The sequence below is a fragment of the Haliotis rufescens genome, unplaced genomic scaffold (genome assembly GCF_023055435.1).
Source record: "Haliotis rufescens isolate VD_foot unplaced genomic scaffold, xgHalRufe1.0.p SCAF_17, whole genome shotgun sequence".
Lineage (NCBI taxonomy): Eukaryota > Metazoa > Mollusca > Gastropoda > Lepetellida > Haliotidae > Haliotis > Haliotis rufescens.
The window spans coordinates 14,972,942-14,990,000 of NW_025963857.1; the positions used below are offsets into that span (position 1 = coordinate 14,972,942).

The window sequence follows — 17,059 nt, forward strand, 5'->3', positions numbered from 1 at the left end:
GGGAGGAGGGGGTCAGCTTGTATACAATATATACCATGGTGTGCAATAAGGGAGGAGGGGGGTCAGCTTGTATACAATATATACCATGGTGTGCAATAAGGGAGGAGGGGGGTCAGCTTGTATACAATATATACCATGGTGTGCAATAAGGGAGGAGGGGGGTCAGCTTGTATACAATATATACCATGGTGTGCAATAAGGGAGGAGGGGGTCAGCTTGTATACAATATATACCATGGTGTGCAATAAGGGAGGAGGTCAGCTTGTATACAATATATACCATGGTGTGCAATAAGGGAGGAGGTCTGCTTGTATACAATATATACCATGGTGTGCAATAAGGGAGGAGGGGGGTCAGCTTGTATACAATATATACCATGGTCTGCAATAAGGGAGGAGGGGGTCAGCTTGTATACAATATATACCATGGTGTGCAATAAGGGAGGAGGGGTCAGCTTGTATACAATATATACCATGGTGTGCAATAAGGGAGGAGGGGGGTCAGCTTGTATACAATATATACCATGGTGTGCAATAAGGGAGGAGGGGGGTCAGCTTGTATACAATATATACCATGGTGTGCAATAAGGGAGGAGGTCTGCTTGTATACAATATATACCATGGTGTGCAATCCAAGCTTAGGCTTAAAAAAATAAAAGACTTGGTTCTCAGGCGAAGGTTTTTGAAAATATTGTGTGGGTGGGCGGTGTCTTTTTTTTTTTGGTTGTTCAAACTAGTATGTAACCAATAAACAATTGTGTACAATCAACCTTGGAATGGGCCTCCCTACATAAATGTATACCTTGATGAGTAAAATACTGGAATACACTATTTGACTACCGTTGGACTTGGAATATTTAAGGATTTTTTAATTATTTTTTTATAAAATGGAAATAAAAACGAAACGTACGATGAACTTTAGGATGATGTGGGCGGTGCCTGAGAACCAAGACTATTATTTTTTTTAGCCTAAAAGCGCATGATATACATCTGAGTTGACTGGGGAAAGGTATAGACTTTTCAGCCTACAATCACTGAGATTAAAGTTCCTTGCATTCTACAGAAGCTTATTGATCATACATCCCTGATAACAGTAAAGTCTGGAGCACCATGGTGGCTGCTGAGTCCTCTAGGACTAAATCTGGCTATGGGACAATAGAGACTAGAGACATTCTGAGCAAAGTAGTCCTGGATATGGGTGATAAATATGTTACATGAGAGTAAATGCATGGAGTCTATTGAAAAAGGACATGTTTGTTTGTTATTTAAATTAATGCCACCCTCGGCAATATTCCAGCCACATGATGATGGTCTGTAAATTATTGAGATGGACCAGATGGATCCTCCCAACTATGGAGTCCTAGCTGGGACATTGTTGCAGTGTTGCATTGCTGATTTACAAAACCAAGCAAAATGTTATGTCATTAAACAAAGCATGACACCGTTACAAGTGTCAAAATGTTGAATTGTCACCTTGTTGGAAAGTATTTTGTTTGTTCATATGATTTTAGTGTTTGAGGTTGAGAATGAAAGTCTGAATCCTAATGTAAACGTACTAAAGATCTTTCAGAAAAACAACGCCTTCAGAGACCTTCAGAACCACAAACAATAAAATATGATTTTACAGCAAAATCAACAAAAGTTTGCTTTTAGAACAATTGTTCAACCATATATAATAACGGTCCTGACTTGAGCAAGAAAAAAAACATATTCACTGTATAAAGTAAATATAGTAAACAAAATGGCTACCTAGCTCTGGTCGGGTAATGTCATTGGGTAATAAACCTGGACTTTTTCTAGCCTACACATGATATATAGGATTTATTACACGGCCCAGCATCAGGACATTCATCAGTGTAACAAACAAACAATCCAACACCATCATGCAACTGTTGTGAGAATCGAGCCCTTCACAATATGACAATGATATGATACTGATTGGCCTATGAGACATTCCTATTGGCTGATCTGGTGACCTTGACCCTGTTTGTCTTGTCATGTGACCGTGGAGATGTTCCTATGTTTCATCAGGGTTAGCTGAAGCCATCTTCCTGAGTGTCTGGCTGCTTCTCCTTCACGGAGTTGTAATGCTCCCCCAGGCCAAATGCGTGGCGGTGATACCTGAAAGACAAACTATACATATTATATTGTAAAAATGGAGCTGAGTTTACTCTTTTCTTGGGCTGGGACGAGCCCTGGGTACCCACCACCAATTACCCGACCCTACCCAGGTACCCACTGTAGGTCTCAAGAGTTGGAAACAAAATGTCTGATTGGGAATTGTTTTACGGCAGCCCTGGCAAAAACTATTTAGATACATGTATAAAAAATCAGATCATGCATACTCTGAAGTTGACAGAAGCTTTATTTTACTCAAACATATACAGAATTCAGAAGGAATGTGTGCATCGTCAGAAAGAAATGCTAACATTAGCAACTTGTAGTAAAACCACTGAGCTATAGTGAGTTTTTGTCATTATACAATATATGATGTGACTAACCACGGGTCTGGGTAGTCCTGTGGGTACCCGGGTCTTACTCAGGACCCACCCGACCCGAGAACCTGAGTTACCCTTCCCATCCCATCCCTACTATTTTCCAAGCATTTTCAGGGAACAGATTATCAAAGATATATCAAATTTTCGTCCATAAGACCATAATATTAGATTTTCATGCACATTATAAAATAAATGTCCTGGCACATTTATTTTTATAAACAGAGCTAAAAAAAGTTAGGGATCACAAATATTTGTATGAAATTGTGTGCTTAGTCTTCACTATAATAAAATATCCCCAAAATATTCTGTCCCTAACCATTTTTGTTCAGTATGTATCATAGATGTTCACACACGTCATAAATGTTTACCACTTTGATGAAACCCGAAACAGACTATGGTGTTGTCAGACCTAGGATAATATTTGTGAATCTACAGGAACAACCTAGAACCTGGAATGACAGAGAACAAGAGTGAGTGAGTGAGTATGGTTTTATGCTGTTTTTAGCAATATTCCAACAATATCACGGTGGGGGACACCAGCAATGGGCTTCACACATTGTACCCATGTCAGGAATCCAACCCGGCATGACGAGCGAACACCTTAACCACTAGGCTACCTGACCGCCCTACAGAGAACAAGAGTGAGTAAGTGAGTGAGTATGGTTTTATGCGGATTTTATAAATATTCCAGTAATATCACGGCAGGGGACAACAGAAGTGCTCCAAACATTGTACCCATGTGGGGAATCAAACCCGGGTCTTCGGCATGACCCCACTGCCCCCCGAGTAGAAGAAACCCGACAACTGATAGAGACAGTACTAACGTGAGGATGACTGGGCTGTTGTCGGAGTACTCCTCCCCAACCAAGATGGCTGGCCCCTCGGCCTGGATCACCTCCAGAGGGAGACGCAACACATGTGACAGGGCTCGCAGCTGAAACATTTCATTTATGTTCTGAATAAAAAATTTGTTATGCAATATATGTCTTCGTTTATGTACATATATAATTTTTTATCAATAGTAACAGCCCAGTGGGGATTCCAGGTTAAAGTAGGATTAATAATGGTCGTATGAAGTGTTTGTTTGTTGCAATATTCCAGCTGTATGATGGCAGTCTGTAAATAATTGAGTCTGGACCAAACAATCCAGTGATTAACATGACATGCATCAACCAAATTAGCGAGTCTGACCACCCGATCCTGTTAGTTGCCTCTTACGACAAGCACAGTCGACTTTTACGGCAAGCATGGGTTGCTGAAGACCTATTATGCCCTGGATCTTCATGGGTTTTGTATGAAGTGACTAACCAGATGAGATGGTTTCGCTCAGTGATTTGGTTAACTGCAGGTCATTGTACCCCGATAGCATGGGACGTTGCACATAATATCAATCACCAGTTTGACTGGTCCAGATTATTTACAGACCATTTTCCAGTGGCCATTAATATTTCAGCCGGACTAGTAACAATTCAAGGCTCCTCCGATTTTTATTACGAATACACATTTTATAATCATGCTATTAACTATGTATTCTGATCGTGAGCCTCACCTCAAGATGGCCGCCCCATGCAGATGTTGATGCTATATCATTGCAGTAGTTCTGAAACTCATCTGAAAGAAAAATGTCATATAATACATTAAAAGAAAGAAATTGCAAGTCATTCTGTGGCATTTAATTCGCTAACAAGCCATTTTCTTTGTGTTCATGTTTGCTAATCATGCAACCTGGAAAAGGTTAACATGGTGAATTCCAAATGATACGGGCTGTTTGACGGAATCCGTCTATCTGTAACTTCAATGGGATAAATATATGAACGGAAGAGACCATGCACAGCCTGTGTACTGCTGTACAAACCAGACTGAATATTAGACATTCCAGAATGTTCTTTTCCTCTGTTTTCGAATTTTGAATCGAGAACTTTGTCAAAATATTTTTCAAAGCACAGTCTGGAATGGAAGTTGTAAAATTGAAACTTGTGCTGTAGATGTTGAGAAAGCTGCTTTCTGATTGGCTTGTGTTGATTTCTTGTTAGTCATTTCATTGGTCATTCAAAGTTTGCAAAAGGTCATTCTGATGTGACCCGTAACGGGATGTCCTCAGATTTTTGTTTAGCAGTAGTGAGAACGAAGATCTGATTTTAATGAGACTAAACCTCTGAATGGGGGCAATGTGCCAAAATTTGCTGTGAAGAGTTGCAACCTTTCGGCGTTACAGAACCTAAATTCGTGGGTTTGAATCCCATATTTTTCTCATTGTGTTTTAAGGTTTGTCTGCACCATACCCGTGCTAATGGGTTTCACTAAAGTTGCACACATCTAAAATCTGCCGGCTTTCCTCCAACATAAAGCTGACACGCCATGAAGACACTGTCAATCACTGTCAAGCCAAATTCATTCACTCACTGAACCTCTTTAAACTGTATGAAAAAGACAAACTTTCTCTGCCTTCATTGGAGCCACCATACATTCAATGTGATTCCTGAGTGCAAATATCACACAGCACCATGCTTTCCCATACCTGATTTCACTTTGCACAACTGACATAAATTATTCAGACATCCACTTGATAAAACTAAAAACTACAGATAAAATCAAGTCAAATCCTGATTACTTATTCACCTTAAACAAACAAAACCATTAAATGTCTTAAGGAAAAGGTTATCTTCCGTCGTCATCAGAGCTTTAGTTACAAAGGCAGCACAGGCTTATGAATAAATCACATAAATGTCTTCTTGCTATACATTGTTATATGGTTACCCCATAGTGTAATGTGTTCCTCTCAAAACTGACATTGCTGTGGATTTATTGATTTTACTTGAACTATTAAAGAAAACTGACTGAGAGCATCCAAACAATGGAAAACGTAAACACTTTTTTAACGCTGCACTCAGCAATATTCCTGCTGTATGACAGCGGCCTGTAAATAATCGAGTCTGGACCAGACAATCCAGTGATTGACATCATGAGCATCGATCAATGCAATTGGGATACGATGACATGCATCAACCAAGTCTGTGAGCCTGACCACCTGATCCCCTTCCTCTTACAACAAGCATGGATTGCTGAAGACCTATTCTAACCCAGATCTTCATGGTACACACTTTAAATAGAAACAGTAACAGAAATTACAAAAAAGACACAATCCCCCTAAAGTGTGCACCGTAAGGGATAAAGCGCCCCATTTTCAATGGAACCAAACACAGAAAATCACGCAGACCACAACAAACTGAATACGCGTGCATTCAGTTTGTTGTGGTATTCATTCAAAATGTGACAGCTTTTAATCATAAAGATGCGGTAGAATGCGGCTGTTTCTGTGTAAAGAGTGAACATATCCCATAGTTTGGTTGCTCTCTGCTTGTTTCCATTGGTAGGCCTGTTGACATCATAACCATGTGGAGATCCGTGTCAGGATAGGTCCCCACAATCTATGCTAATCTACACTATAGAATAGGTCCTGGTTAGGATAGGTCCCCATGCTGATCTAATAGGTTGATGAAGACCTATCCTAATCGGAATCCCCACAGGGTGGATCAGCATAGGTTAGAATAGGTCCCCACAACTTGTGCTGGTCTACCCTATAGAGATTCCGGGTGAGAATAGGTCCTCACAACCTATGCTGATCTACCCTATGGAGATTCTGGGTTACAATAGGTTCCCATCACCTATGCTGATCTACCCTATAGAATAGGTCCTGGTTAGGATAGGTCTCCATGCTGATCTTATAGGTTGATGAAGACCTATCCTAATCGGAATCCCCACAGGGTGGATCAGCATAGGTTAGAATAGGTCCCCACAACCTATGCTGATCTTCCCTATGGAGATTCCGGGTTAGAATAGGTCCCCACAACCTATGCTGATCTACCCTATGGAGATTCCACGTACAATATGTCCCCACAACCTATACTGATCTACCCTATGGAGATTCCGGGTTAAGATAGGTCCCCACAACCTATGCTGATCTACCCTATGGAGATTCCAGGTTAAGATAGGTCCCCACAACCTATACTGATCTACCCTATGGAGATTCCGGGTTAGGATAGGTCCCCACCACCTATGCTGATCTACCCTATGGAGATTCCGGGTTAGATTAGGTCCCCACAACCTATGCTGATCTACCCTATGGAGATTCCGGGTTAGAATAGGTCCCCACAACCTATGCTGATCTACCCTATGGAGATTCCACGTACAATATGTCCCCACAACCTATACTGATCTACCCTATGGAGATTCCGGGTTAAGATAGGTCCCCACAACCTATGCTGATCTACCCTATGGAGATTCCAGGTTAAGATAGGTCCCCACAACCTATACTGATCTACCCTATGGAGATTCCGGGTTAGGATAGGTCCCCACCACCTATGCTGATCTACCCTATGGAGATTCCGGGTTAGATTAGGTCCCCACAACCTATGCTGATCTACCCTATGGAGATTCCGGGTTAGAATAGGTCCCCACAACCTATGCTGATCTACCCTATGGAGATTCCGGGTTAGAATAGGTCCCCACAACCTATGCTGATCTACCCTATGGAGATTCCACGTACAATATGTCCCCACAACCTATACTGATCTACCCTATGGAGATTCCGGGTTAAGATAGGTCCCCACAACCTATGCTGATCTACCCTATGGAGATTCCAGGTTAAGATAGGTCCCCACAACCTATACTGATCTACCCTATGGAGATTCCGGGTTAGGATAGGTCCCCACCACCTATGCTGATCTACCCTATGGAGATTCCGGGTTAGATTAGGTCCCCACAACCTATGCTGATCTACCCTATGGAGATTCCAGGTTAAGATAGGTCCCCACAACCTATGCTGATCTACCCTATGGAGATTCCAGGTTAAGATAGGTCCCCACCACCTATGCTGATCTACCCTATGGAGATTCCAGGTTAAGATAGGTCCCCACAACCTATGCTGATCTACCCTATGGAGATTCCAGGTTAAGATAGGTCCCCACCACCTATGCTGATCTACCCTATGGAGATTCCAGGTTAGATTAGGTCCCCACAACCTATGCTGATCTACCCTTTGGAGATTCCAGGTTAGATTAGGTCCCCACCAGGGGTCCGGAAAATTTAAAATCCCAATCGGACATTTGCATTTAGGCCACGCCCCCTTCAAATAGCGTATTTTAGTACGACTTTTCACACACATTACAAGTTTACGTATTCATAATATGATGAATTATGAATTGTTTCAATTTAAATTGTTTAATTCACCGGAAAATTAATAACAAATAATATCATTTTAGATTTACATGGAAAACATACGTTTGTTTCTTTTATAATAACGATCTGTTAACGTAGTGAACGGTCTAATTAATATTCATGAGTTATATTCATGAGTCTGCTCAAGTGTACGTGTTGTAACATTTGGATCGAGACTATTATCCCATATTTGGTTATCACGTGACCTCACGGGAATTTTTTTTTTTAAACTAAAGATTTTTTTAAAAACAAGACAGATAATTTAATCACAAATACAAAAATATCGTTGATAGCAATAGTTATTTGAATACTTTTTTCAACTGTACTTATTTATTGACCATAAAAAAATTGGATATCGATCGTCCGAGAAAGCAAAATGGCGGTCAATCAAGATTCAATATACGACTAGCTACTGAAAACAATAAAATCTGCAAATCCTCATTGTATGTCAACCAAGTGAAAGTCGTTAGCCACGACTTACAAAATGATCGTCCAGACTTTGAGGGTTTGGCAGATCCGCTCGACTGATCTGCATCGGTCGACTGGCTGTCGTCAGGCTTTTGCTTCTTGTCTGAGGTTACGTATCGTAGCATTGTGAGGATAATGCAAGGTATTAATGTACAGTTGTAAACACCTTTCACTCAAATTAACAAGATGTTCTCAGTAATTAATCCTCGATTAATCAGTGTCAACTCAGTTTATTGCCTATTACAGTGATTGACCGATTGGACTATCATGTAGGTACGATGTATTTACAGCAATCAAAACAAACAAAGCTTGTCAGTGTAGTTAATCTTCATTGTGTTGCGACTGCAGACAGAAACTGCTCAGTCCTAACTGTTGATCATGTCCGGTCAAAATTTAAGAATGTCCGGACAATACTTTTTAAAATGTCCGGTAAGCAATATTTTAAAACGGACATTTGAGATTCCCAATCGGACATGTCCGGCGCATATGACGGTTTCCGGACCCCTGGTCCCCACAACCTATGCTGATCTACCCTATGGAGATTCCGGGTTAGGATAGGTCCCCGCAACCTATGCTGATCTACCATATGGAGATTCCAGGTTATAATAGGTCCCCACAACCTACCATATTTTCTTGAGTATAATGCGCACCCATGTATAATGCGCACCCCCCTCTAGCGGATTCAATATTTTGGAAAAAAAGAAATTTGAATATTATGCGCAGAAAAAATTTACATGGTACCCCTTCAGGGAAGTCCGGCAAACGAACGGGTGATGAGAAACTTTGTCAGTACAAATTCGAAATTTGAGATAAAAAATCACCAGACATGTTGATTTACCGTTTAAATTGTATTTTTTGTTGAGCTAGGCATTGTTTTATATCCAGGGATTAAGATTACCTTGTGTATTTTCTCGTAAACTAAGCCTGACACAGCAATCAGCTGTACACACGTTTTCTTGGAATCTACCGGTGATTCGGTCAAGACACACCCAATGATATCACTTTACAGTATTTTAATGCAAGGATCGGCAAAAGTTGTATCTGAAACTATTTTTTTATCAGGAATAATATATTCCAATATCTTGTTAATTTAAATGCAGCTTTTACTAAACATATTTAAAATAATAATAACCCTAAGCGAAGCAGCTGATTGCTATTGCCGGGTATTATTTTTTACATGGAACCAGTCTGACCATTCACCGCCAAGGCTCCCATGCACGTGATCGCGAGAATTACGTGTTGACATAGAATCATCCAACAAAAACAAATTTGACTTTTAACGATTCAAAGTATGGCATTTATGATATATGTATCCATTCTCTGTCAACTTAAGTTTGTTTCAAGGCGTCAATAGCGGTAATCTGACTGTGGTTGCTGTTAATAACGGTGAGTTGTGCGATCTTCCGATCGCTTCACACACGATTTCGCCAAAATTAATTAAAACAATATTAAAAGGAATTTTGAATAAAATTAATGAAATAAGTTACAAACATAAGTCCAGATATACAAATAACACTTTTTATAGCCAGACAGTGTAATTACATGACTAATTTGCGTACTTCAGTATGGATTTGTTGACATGGTATTTACGGTGTTACGTGCTCATAGTAATGTCTTTCCATGGGGGAAAAAACATCAAAACTCATAAATTTGTGTATAATGCGCACCCCCTTCTACACAGCTGTGTTTTTTTGGAAAAAAAGTGCGCACTATACTCAAGAAAAAACGGTATGCTGATCTACCCTATGGAGATTCCGGGTTAGAATAGGTCCCCACAACCTATGCTGATCTACTCATGGAGATTAAGGTTAGAATAGGTCCCTACAACCTATGCTGGTCACAATGGCAACTTAATGGACTGGGTGGTCAGGCTCGTCAACTAGGTTGATAGCGTGTCATCATTGCTCACAATATCTTTGGTGTGAGGGGAAATGGGGTTTAACGTCGCGTCCAAGATTATTGCACTTATATAGAGACGTGCATGTACGTGTGTGTGTTTGTGTGGCTGCTTGTACTAGTCCGGACTGATGTCGATTTATAGTGCTAGCTCACTGAGATACCATGCCGCAGTTTAACATGAATACCCCACTCAGACACAGTATACTGACTCCGAGCCGACCAGTTCTTGTTTTAGGCCCTTAATGCCGAGTGCCAGACAGGGTCACAACAAGTACCATCTTTTAACGTCTTTTGGTATGATGCGGCTGGGGATCGAACCCAGGACCTTCTGCTCTCCGGGCGGACGCTCTACCACTAGACCATGGAGGCGGCACATCCTATGCTGGTCACAATGGTAACATAATGGACTGGGTGGTCAGGCTCGTTAACTAGGTGTCATCATTGCTCACAATATCTTCGGACTGTCCAGAGTTCCAGACTTGATTACTTACAAGCCGCTGTCACAGCAGGAAGACTGCTGAGTGTGATGTTACACATGCCATGCATCGCCATGACAGCCCACTTCACGTGACCTGATGGTGTGACCTACCTGGTGAGTAGGGGTCCCCTGTGTCCAGCTTGGTCAGAAAGGGTAGAAAGTCATCTTCATGACCGCGCATGAAGTCAGCTGTTTGCTTCCGTAGGATTTCATTGGAGGACTGCCGAACAAACATTTCAATAATGACAAGTCACTTGATGACCAGGCCAACATCCCTCCTCCTCATTTGTTGCTCGAGTTTCTAATGATTACTGTGGAATTCACCCCGACCTCAGTTTTATCAATCATTTGAAAATGAATAGAATCAACATTTTAGCAGAAAAATAACCACACTATAGTATACCTGTCTGTTTCATTAAGAACAGACAATATAATTTCATGTGACCATAACAGTGAGTGAGATTTGTCTTAAGCCACTTTTAGCCATATTCCAGCAATATTTTTGTTTGTTTGTTATTTTACACAGCACTCAGCAATATTCCAGCTGTATGACGGCGGTCTGTAAATAATCGATTCTGGAAAAGACAATCCAGTGATAAAGCCAAATATATTATTGCTGCAGTCCCTGTTTTGAAAAAGTAAACAAATAAATAAAATCAACAAACAAATAAACATATTCTAGCCTGTAGTTTGCTTCAAGAGCTTTTTATATAGGGATATAACCTCAGCATGCTCAGGACAACTGTGATGATACTAATGGGGGTGGGGCCGTTAATCATGTTCCCAGGGCGGTGGGGTAGCCTAGTTGTTAAAGTGTTTGCTCATCGCACCAAAGACCTGGGTTCAATTCTCCACATGGTTACAATGTGCCCATTTCTGGTGTCCCCCCCTGGGATATTAATAGGTCTTCAGCAACCCATGCTTGCCGTAAAAGGTGACTATGCTTGTCGTAAGAGGTGACTAATGGGATCGGGTGGTCAGACTCGCTAACTTGGTTGAAGCATGTCGTCGTATCCCAATTGCGTGGATCGATGCTCATGATGTCAATCCCTGGATTGTCTGGTCCAGACTCAATTACTTACAGACTGCCGTCATATACCTGCATATTGCTGAGTGTGGCGTTAAACAAAAAACAAACAAACAAATCATATTCTGCTGACCCCACCACATCCCCCATTTTATGTATAACTTGTTCATGTCTCCGCCAAATACATGTAACTTATAAAATATAATAAACGTCCGTTCCTAAACAGACAAATATATTACCTCCTCTTCTATTCAGACAAATAAGGGAGTTTCAGTCAACATCCAGTGAATCTTCTTATCTTTCGGTTTGAAAGTACATTCTGCTATCTAATATTCAGGACAATCTGGGAGGAGTGAGTGAGTGAGTTGGGTTTAACGCCGCTTTTAACATTATTCCAGTTATATCGTGGCGTGTCAGCTTAATGTGGGAGGAAAGCCCCAAGTGATGCAGGTCTCAGACGTTTACCACTTCGGTGAAACCCACGAGCACGGGTATGGTGCTGACAAACCTAGAAACATAATTGGGGCGAACCGGGATTCGAATCCACAATCATAGGTTTCTGGCGTGCCCAAGGGACGCAACTCTGAACAGCGAATCGCGGCGCCTTAGACGACTGGGCCACCCGTGCCACCCAATCTGGGAGGACATGAGACCATAGTGTCCAAGAGGGCATTGCAGGGATGGTAACATTGTCGTTGACAGTTTATAAGGCAACTGGCAAATATCCGATCCATAAACACCCAGCGTGACTGTTGAGAGTTATTTGTGGACCTACCTGTACTCCCCTGGGAACCAGCTGATGAGTGATGGCATTGTACAGGCTGAAATTGAACAAGAGGATGGGCATGAGTGAGCGAGCGTGAGAGTGAGAGTGAGGTGAGGTGAAATGGGGTTTAACATCGCGTCCAAGATTATTGCACTTATATAGCGACGTGCATGTACGTGTTTGTGTTTGTGTGGCTGCTTGTACTAGTCCGGACTGATGCCGATTTATAGTGCTAGCTCACTAAGATACCATGCCGCAGTTTAACATGAATACCCCACTCAGACACAGTATACTGACTCCGAGCCGACCAGTCCTTGTTTTTGGTCCCTTAATGCCGAGTGCCAGACAGGGTAACAACAAGTACCATCTTTTAACGTCTTTTGGTATGACGCGGCCGGGGATCGAACCCCGGACCTTCCGCTCTCCGGGCGGACGCTCTACAACTAGACCACAGAGGCGGTTCGAGAGAATGAGAGTGAGTTAGTGAGCGAGCGTGTGTGAGAGTGAGTGAGAGAGTGAGCGAGTGAGCGAGAGTGTGCGTGCGTGTGTGAGAGTGAGTGAGTGTGTATGTGCATGAGAGTGAGTGAGTGAGTGAATGATCGAGCGTACGTGCGTGAGTGAGTGAGTGAGTGAGTGTTAGAGAGTGTGTGAGTGAGCGACCGACCAAGTGTGTGTGTGAGTGAGTGAGTGAGCGAGCGAGCGACCAAGCGTGTGTGAGTGAGTGAGTGAGTGAGCGAGCGACCAAGCGTGTGTGAGTGAGTGAGTGAGTGACAATAGCTGTCAAATAAATGGCAGCAGCAAATAGTAACAGGCCCTGTTATTATTCATAGTTCACTTACAAATGTCCAGAATTTTGCCTATCTCTAGAATAGTGTTGGAAGCTGGCTGGAATTCAACTGACAACCTCTGCCAATATATTTACAACATTCTCTAATGCCCCATCAAGATGCGTAGTGTTATTTGTTTATGTGTATTCCATTGTAACCTTGAGACATGTTCCGTTAGTTACGGCATCTCACGGAACTAAAACATTGACCATTTCTTTTGAATTTACCAAATCATTTTACTGTATCTATTTACCAAATCTTGCTGTGATAATCTCTCCATAATGTGAACCAATGTATGCAACAAATTGACCAATAGATCTCTCAAAATAGCAGTAACTGCATCACAGTGAAAACTCTGGATCTTGATTTGTTTACATTTGCAATTAAGAATGTACATATATATATGTGAAGTAGATGGCATCTTTGTTTTTTGTTCCAAAATATACAAAATGATTCTAGGTTTATTGGTGACATTTCAGAATTATTATTGGTGTCTTGATAAAGCTCACATTTGTTATCACAAACTTGACATTTTCGTAATTGAATACTCTGACTAAAGAATAAACCAAAAGTGCATGAGTGAGTATGGTTTAACACCGCTTTTAGCAATATTCCAGCAATATCACGGAGGGTGACACCAGAAAGGGGCTTCACACGTTGTACCCATGTTGGGAATCGAACCCGGGTCTTGGGCGTGATGAGCGAATGTTTTACCCACTAGGCTACCCGACCTGAGTAAAGAATTAAACCAATATTGAGTTTTCAAAACTTGCTTCAAAATGTTGCTGTAAATGGGGATTTAGTAAAATATAAAAAAATGACAATATTTACAATGTACCTAATTTACAAAATTTGTTTGCAGTACTTTTGCTTTGGCTAATATAACTGTATTTTATCACAGAACAGAGAATAATACCGCTGAATCCTAATTTATTTTCGTGATTCTAAACTGATACACAACGTCCCTTATAATTCAAGCTGTGTCAAGTAGAAAATTGTTTTGATACATCATGAATGTGTCATATTCAACTGTATTGTAACTGAATACATTCAGCACCATATTAATAAGTCCAAATGTATGGCCCCATGTGACAGCTTGTCCCGATGTCTTGTGTGTAGTCCAGGGACTTACATTGACTGGGCACAGGTGATGACCAACAATATGTAGGTAGTATTCAACTGAAGAATCATGACAGCTTGCTGTCCATTGTGTAGCTCCCGACTACTGAGTGCTATGCAAAACCACAGGTCTGGTAATGATGCTGGAGTTCAACCTTAAGTTAAGCTTGTGTGGTGTAGTGGATAGAGCGCCTGCCCGGAGAGTGGAAGGTCGGGAGTTTGATCCCCTGGCCTCTTCCGTAGTGTAGTGGACAGAGCGTCTGCTCAGAGAGTTGAAGGTCAGTGGTTTGATCCCTGACCATCTCTGTGGTCTAGTTGATAGAATGTCTGCTTGGAGACCAGAAGGTTGGGGGTACAATACCTTGGCCAACTCTGTGATCTAGTGGATAGAGCATCTGCCCCGAGAGCGGAAGGTCGGTAGGTTCAATCCCCTGGCCTCCACCACAGTCGAGTGGATAGTGCGTCTGCCCAGAGAGGGGAAGGTCGGTTGGTTCAAATCCCTGGCCTCCTCCGCAGTCTAGTGGATAGTGCGTCTGCCCAGGGAGGGGAAGGTCGGTAGGTTCAAATCCCTGTCCTCCTCCGCAGTCTAGTGGATAGTGCGTCTGCCCAGGGAGGGGAAGGTCGGTTGGTTCAAATCCCTGGCCTCCTCCGCAGTCTAGTGGATAGTGCGTCTGCCCAGGGAGGGGAAGGTCGGTAGGTTCGATCCCCTGGCCTCCTCTGCAGTCTAGTGGATAGTGCATCTGCCCAGAGAGGGGAAGGTCGGTAGGTTTGATCCCCTGGCCTCCTCTGCAGTCTAGTGGATAGTGCGTCTGCCCAGAGAGGGGAAGGTCGGTAGGTTCGATCCCCTGGCCTCCACCGCAGTCTAGTGGATAGTGCGTCTGCCCTGAGAGGGGAAGGTCAGTAGGTTCGATCCCCTGGTCTCCACCGCAGTCTAGTGGATAGTGCGTCTGCCCAGAGAGGGGAAGGTCGGTAGGTTTGATCCCCTGGCCTCCTCTGCAGTCTAGTGGATAGTGCGTCTGCCCAGAGAGGGGAAGGTCAGTAGGTTCGATCCCCTGGTCTCCTCTGCAGTCTAGTGGATAGTGCGTCTGCCCAGGGAGGGGAAGGTCGGTAGGTTCAATCCTCTGGCCTCCTCCGCAGTCTAGTCAGTCAGTCTTGTCAGTCGTCAAGATGGATATTTTATGGATGACAGAGTTTGCTTCATATGACGCAGGAAATTCATAAAATATTCATTTTATTGGAAATAAAAATAACTGCCACCAGATAAGGTGATGCACTAATGCCTAAGAAACATTTGCTTTTTTAAAGCCTCAATGTTCATCTTAATATCTGGGTATCACACTTGGGCACTGCCCAGATATTGCTGGAATATTGCTAAAAACGACGTAAAAACAATATTCACAAACTGGCGTGGGTAATCGCAAAAAACATGGCGTCCAAAAATGATGTCCGAAAACCTTAAATTATAAATTTTGAATTCAGAAGCAATTTAAAACACCAGTGTAACATTTACTCATTCAATAATATGCATGTATGCACACTCATGATGCATGCTCCAGGTATTTGGGAAGCGTATAAACATTAAACATGTGATAAAAATTGCAATTTGAAATCAACCATTATACCGAGCACAAGAAAATGATATTGTGATACGTATTGTGGAAAGAATGAACCTCAATTTTCTGATATACCGGTAATACAGCACATCCTTAGTATACATATTGGCATGTCATGGTATAACAGATTAACTGTAGGAATTTGAAATACAGTATTCGACATAATAAGCGCCCATGGCGCTCTCCAAATTAGAAATAGGGGGCTCTTATTAGAATATTATTTTGGTGAAAAATCGTAAATTTTGTGGTTTATGCTAACAGCCGGAAATGTGTATATACGACGGATATATTTTTCCAGAATTTAATTTCCCATGATTAAGGATGCATATAACACACGTATTATACACGAATAAATAAGTCTTGTGTACATTGATCAATCAGAAGGGGTGCTCATTGGGATTGTTCACTAGCCAATATATTAGCAAATATTGCCGTGGGTGCTTATTGGAGCGGGGCGCTTATTTCGACAAATACGGTATTATGTGTTCTTTAACATCTTTTTAGCATTATATATTATGGGAATAACTTACCAGTTTCCATCGGAGTAGATCTGGGGAATATAAGGAAAACGTGTTAACTGGGAGTCCTGGCATTCATACATTCAGTGAGTGAGTGAGTGAGTTGGGTTTAACGCCGCTTTTTACAGTATTCCAGTTATATCACGGCGTGTCAGCTTAATGTGGGATGAAAGCCCGAAGTGATGCAGGTCTCAGACGTTTACCACTTCGGTGAAACCCACGAGCACGGGTATGGTGCTGACAAACCTAGAAACATAATCGGGGCGAACCGGGATTCGAACCCACAATCATAGGTTTCTGGCGAACCCACAATCATAGGTTTCTGGCGTGCCCAAGGGACGCAACTCTGCACAGCGAATCGCGGCGCCTTAGACGACTGGGCCATCCGCGCCCCCCCCCATACATTCAGTACCAGAGAACACGGGGACACAAAGAAAGTTGTGAGCAATAATTTAATAAGTGAATTAGTGTATGTTGTTCGACTCCGCAGTCAGCAATATACCAGCTATATCACAGAGGCATGTGAACAATTAAGTCTGGTCCAGGCAAACCAGTGTTTGAGAGCATGAGCATAGGAAGCTGTGGTACAATGGCACCAACTGATAGTGGGCACTTATGACAAGCATGGGA

At 42.2% G+C, this 17,059-nt stretch overlaps 1 protein-coding gene across 1 annotated transcript in view; it reads right to left on the bottom strand.

Annotated features, from left to right (window-relative positions):
- Positions 1 to 852: 852 nt before the first annotated feature.
- Positions 853 to 17,059, bottom strand: part of LOC124140877 (deubiquitinase OTUD6B-like) — a 51,790-nt gene continuing 35,583 nt past the window's right edge. Inside the window, exons 5-10 of the mRNA XM_046508692.2 lie at positions 16,442 to 16,461; positions 12,362 to 12,407; positions 10,671 to 10,779; positions 4,047 to 4,108; positions 3,322 to 3,431; positions 853 to 2,120 (exon numbers count right to left, since the gene is read on the bottom strand). Coding sequence (XP_046364648.2) covers positions 2,033 to 2,120; positions 3,322 to 3,431; positions 4,047 to 4,108; positions 10,671 to 10,779; positions 12,362 to 12,407; positions 16,442 to 16,461 — 435 coding nt within the window. The 3' untranslated portion in view covers positions 853 to 2,032. The remainder of the gene's footprint in view (positions 2,121 to 3,321; positions 3,432 to 4,046; positions 4,109 to 10,670; positions 10,780 to 12,361; positions 12,408 to 16,441; positions 16,462 to 17,059) is intronic.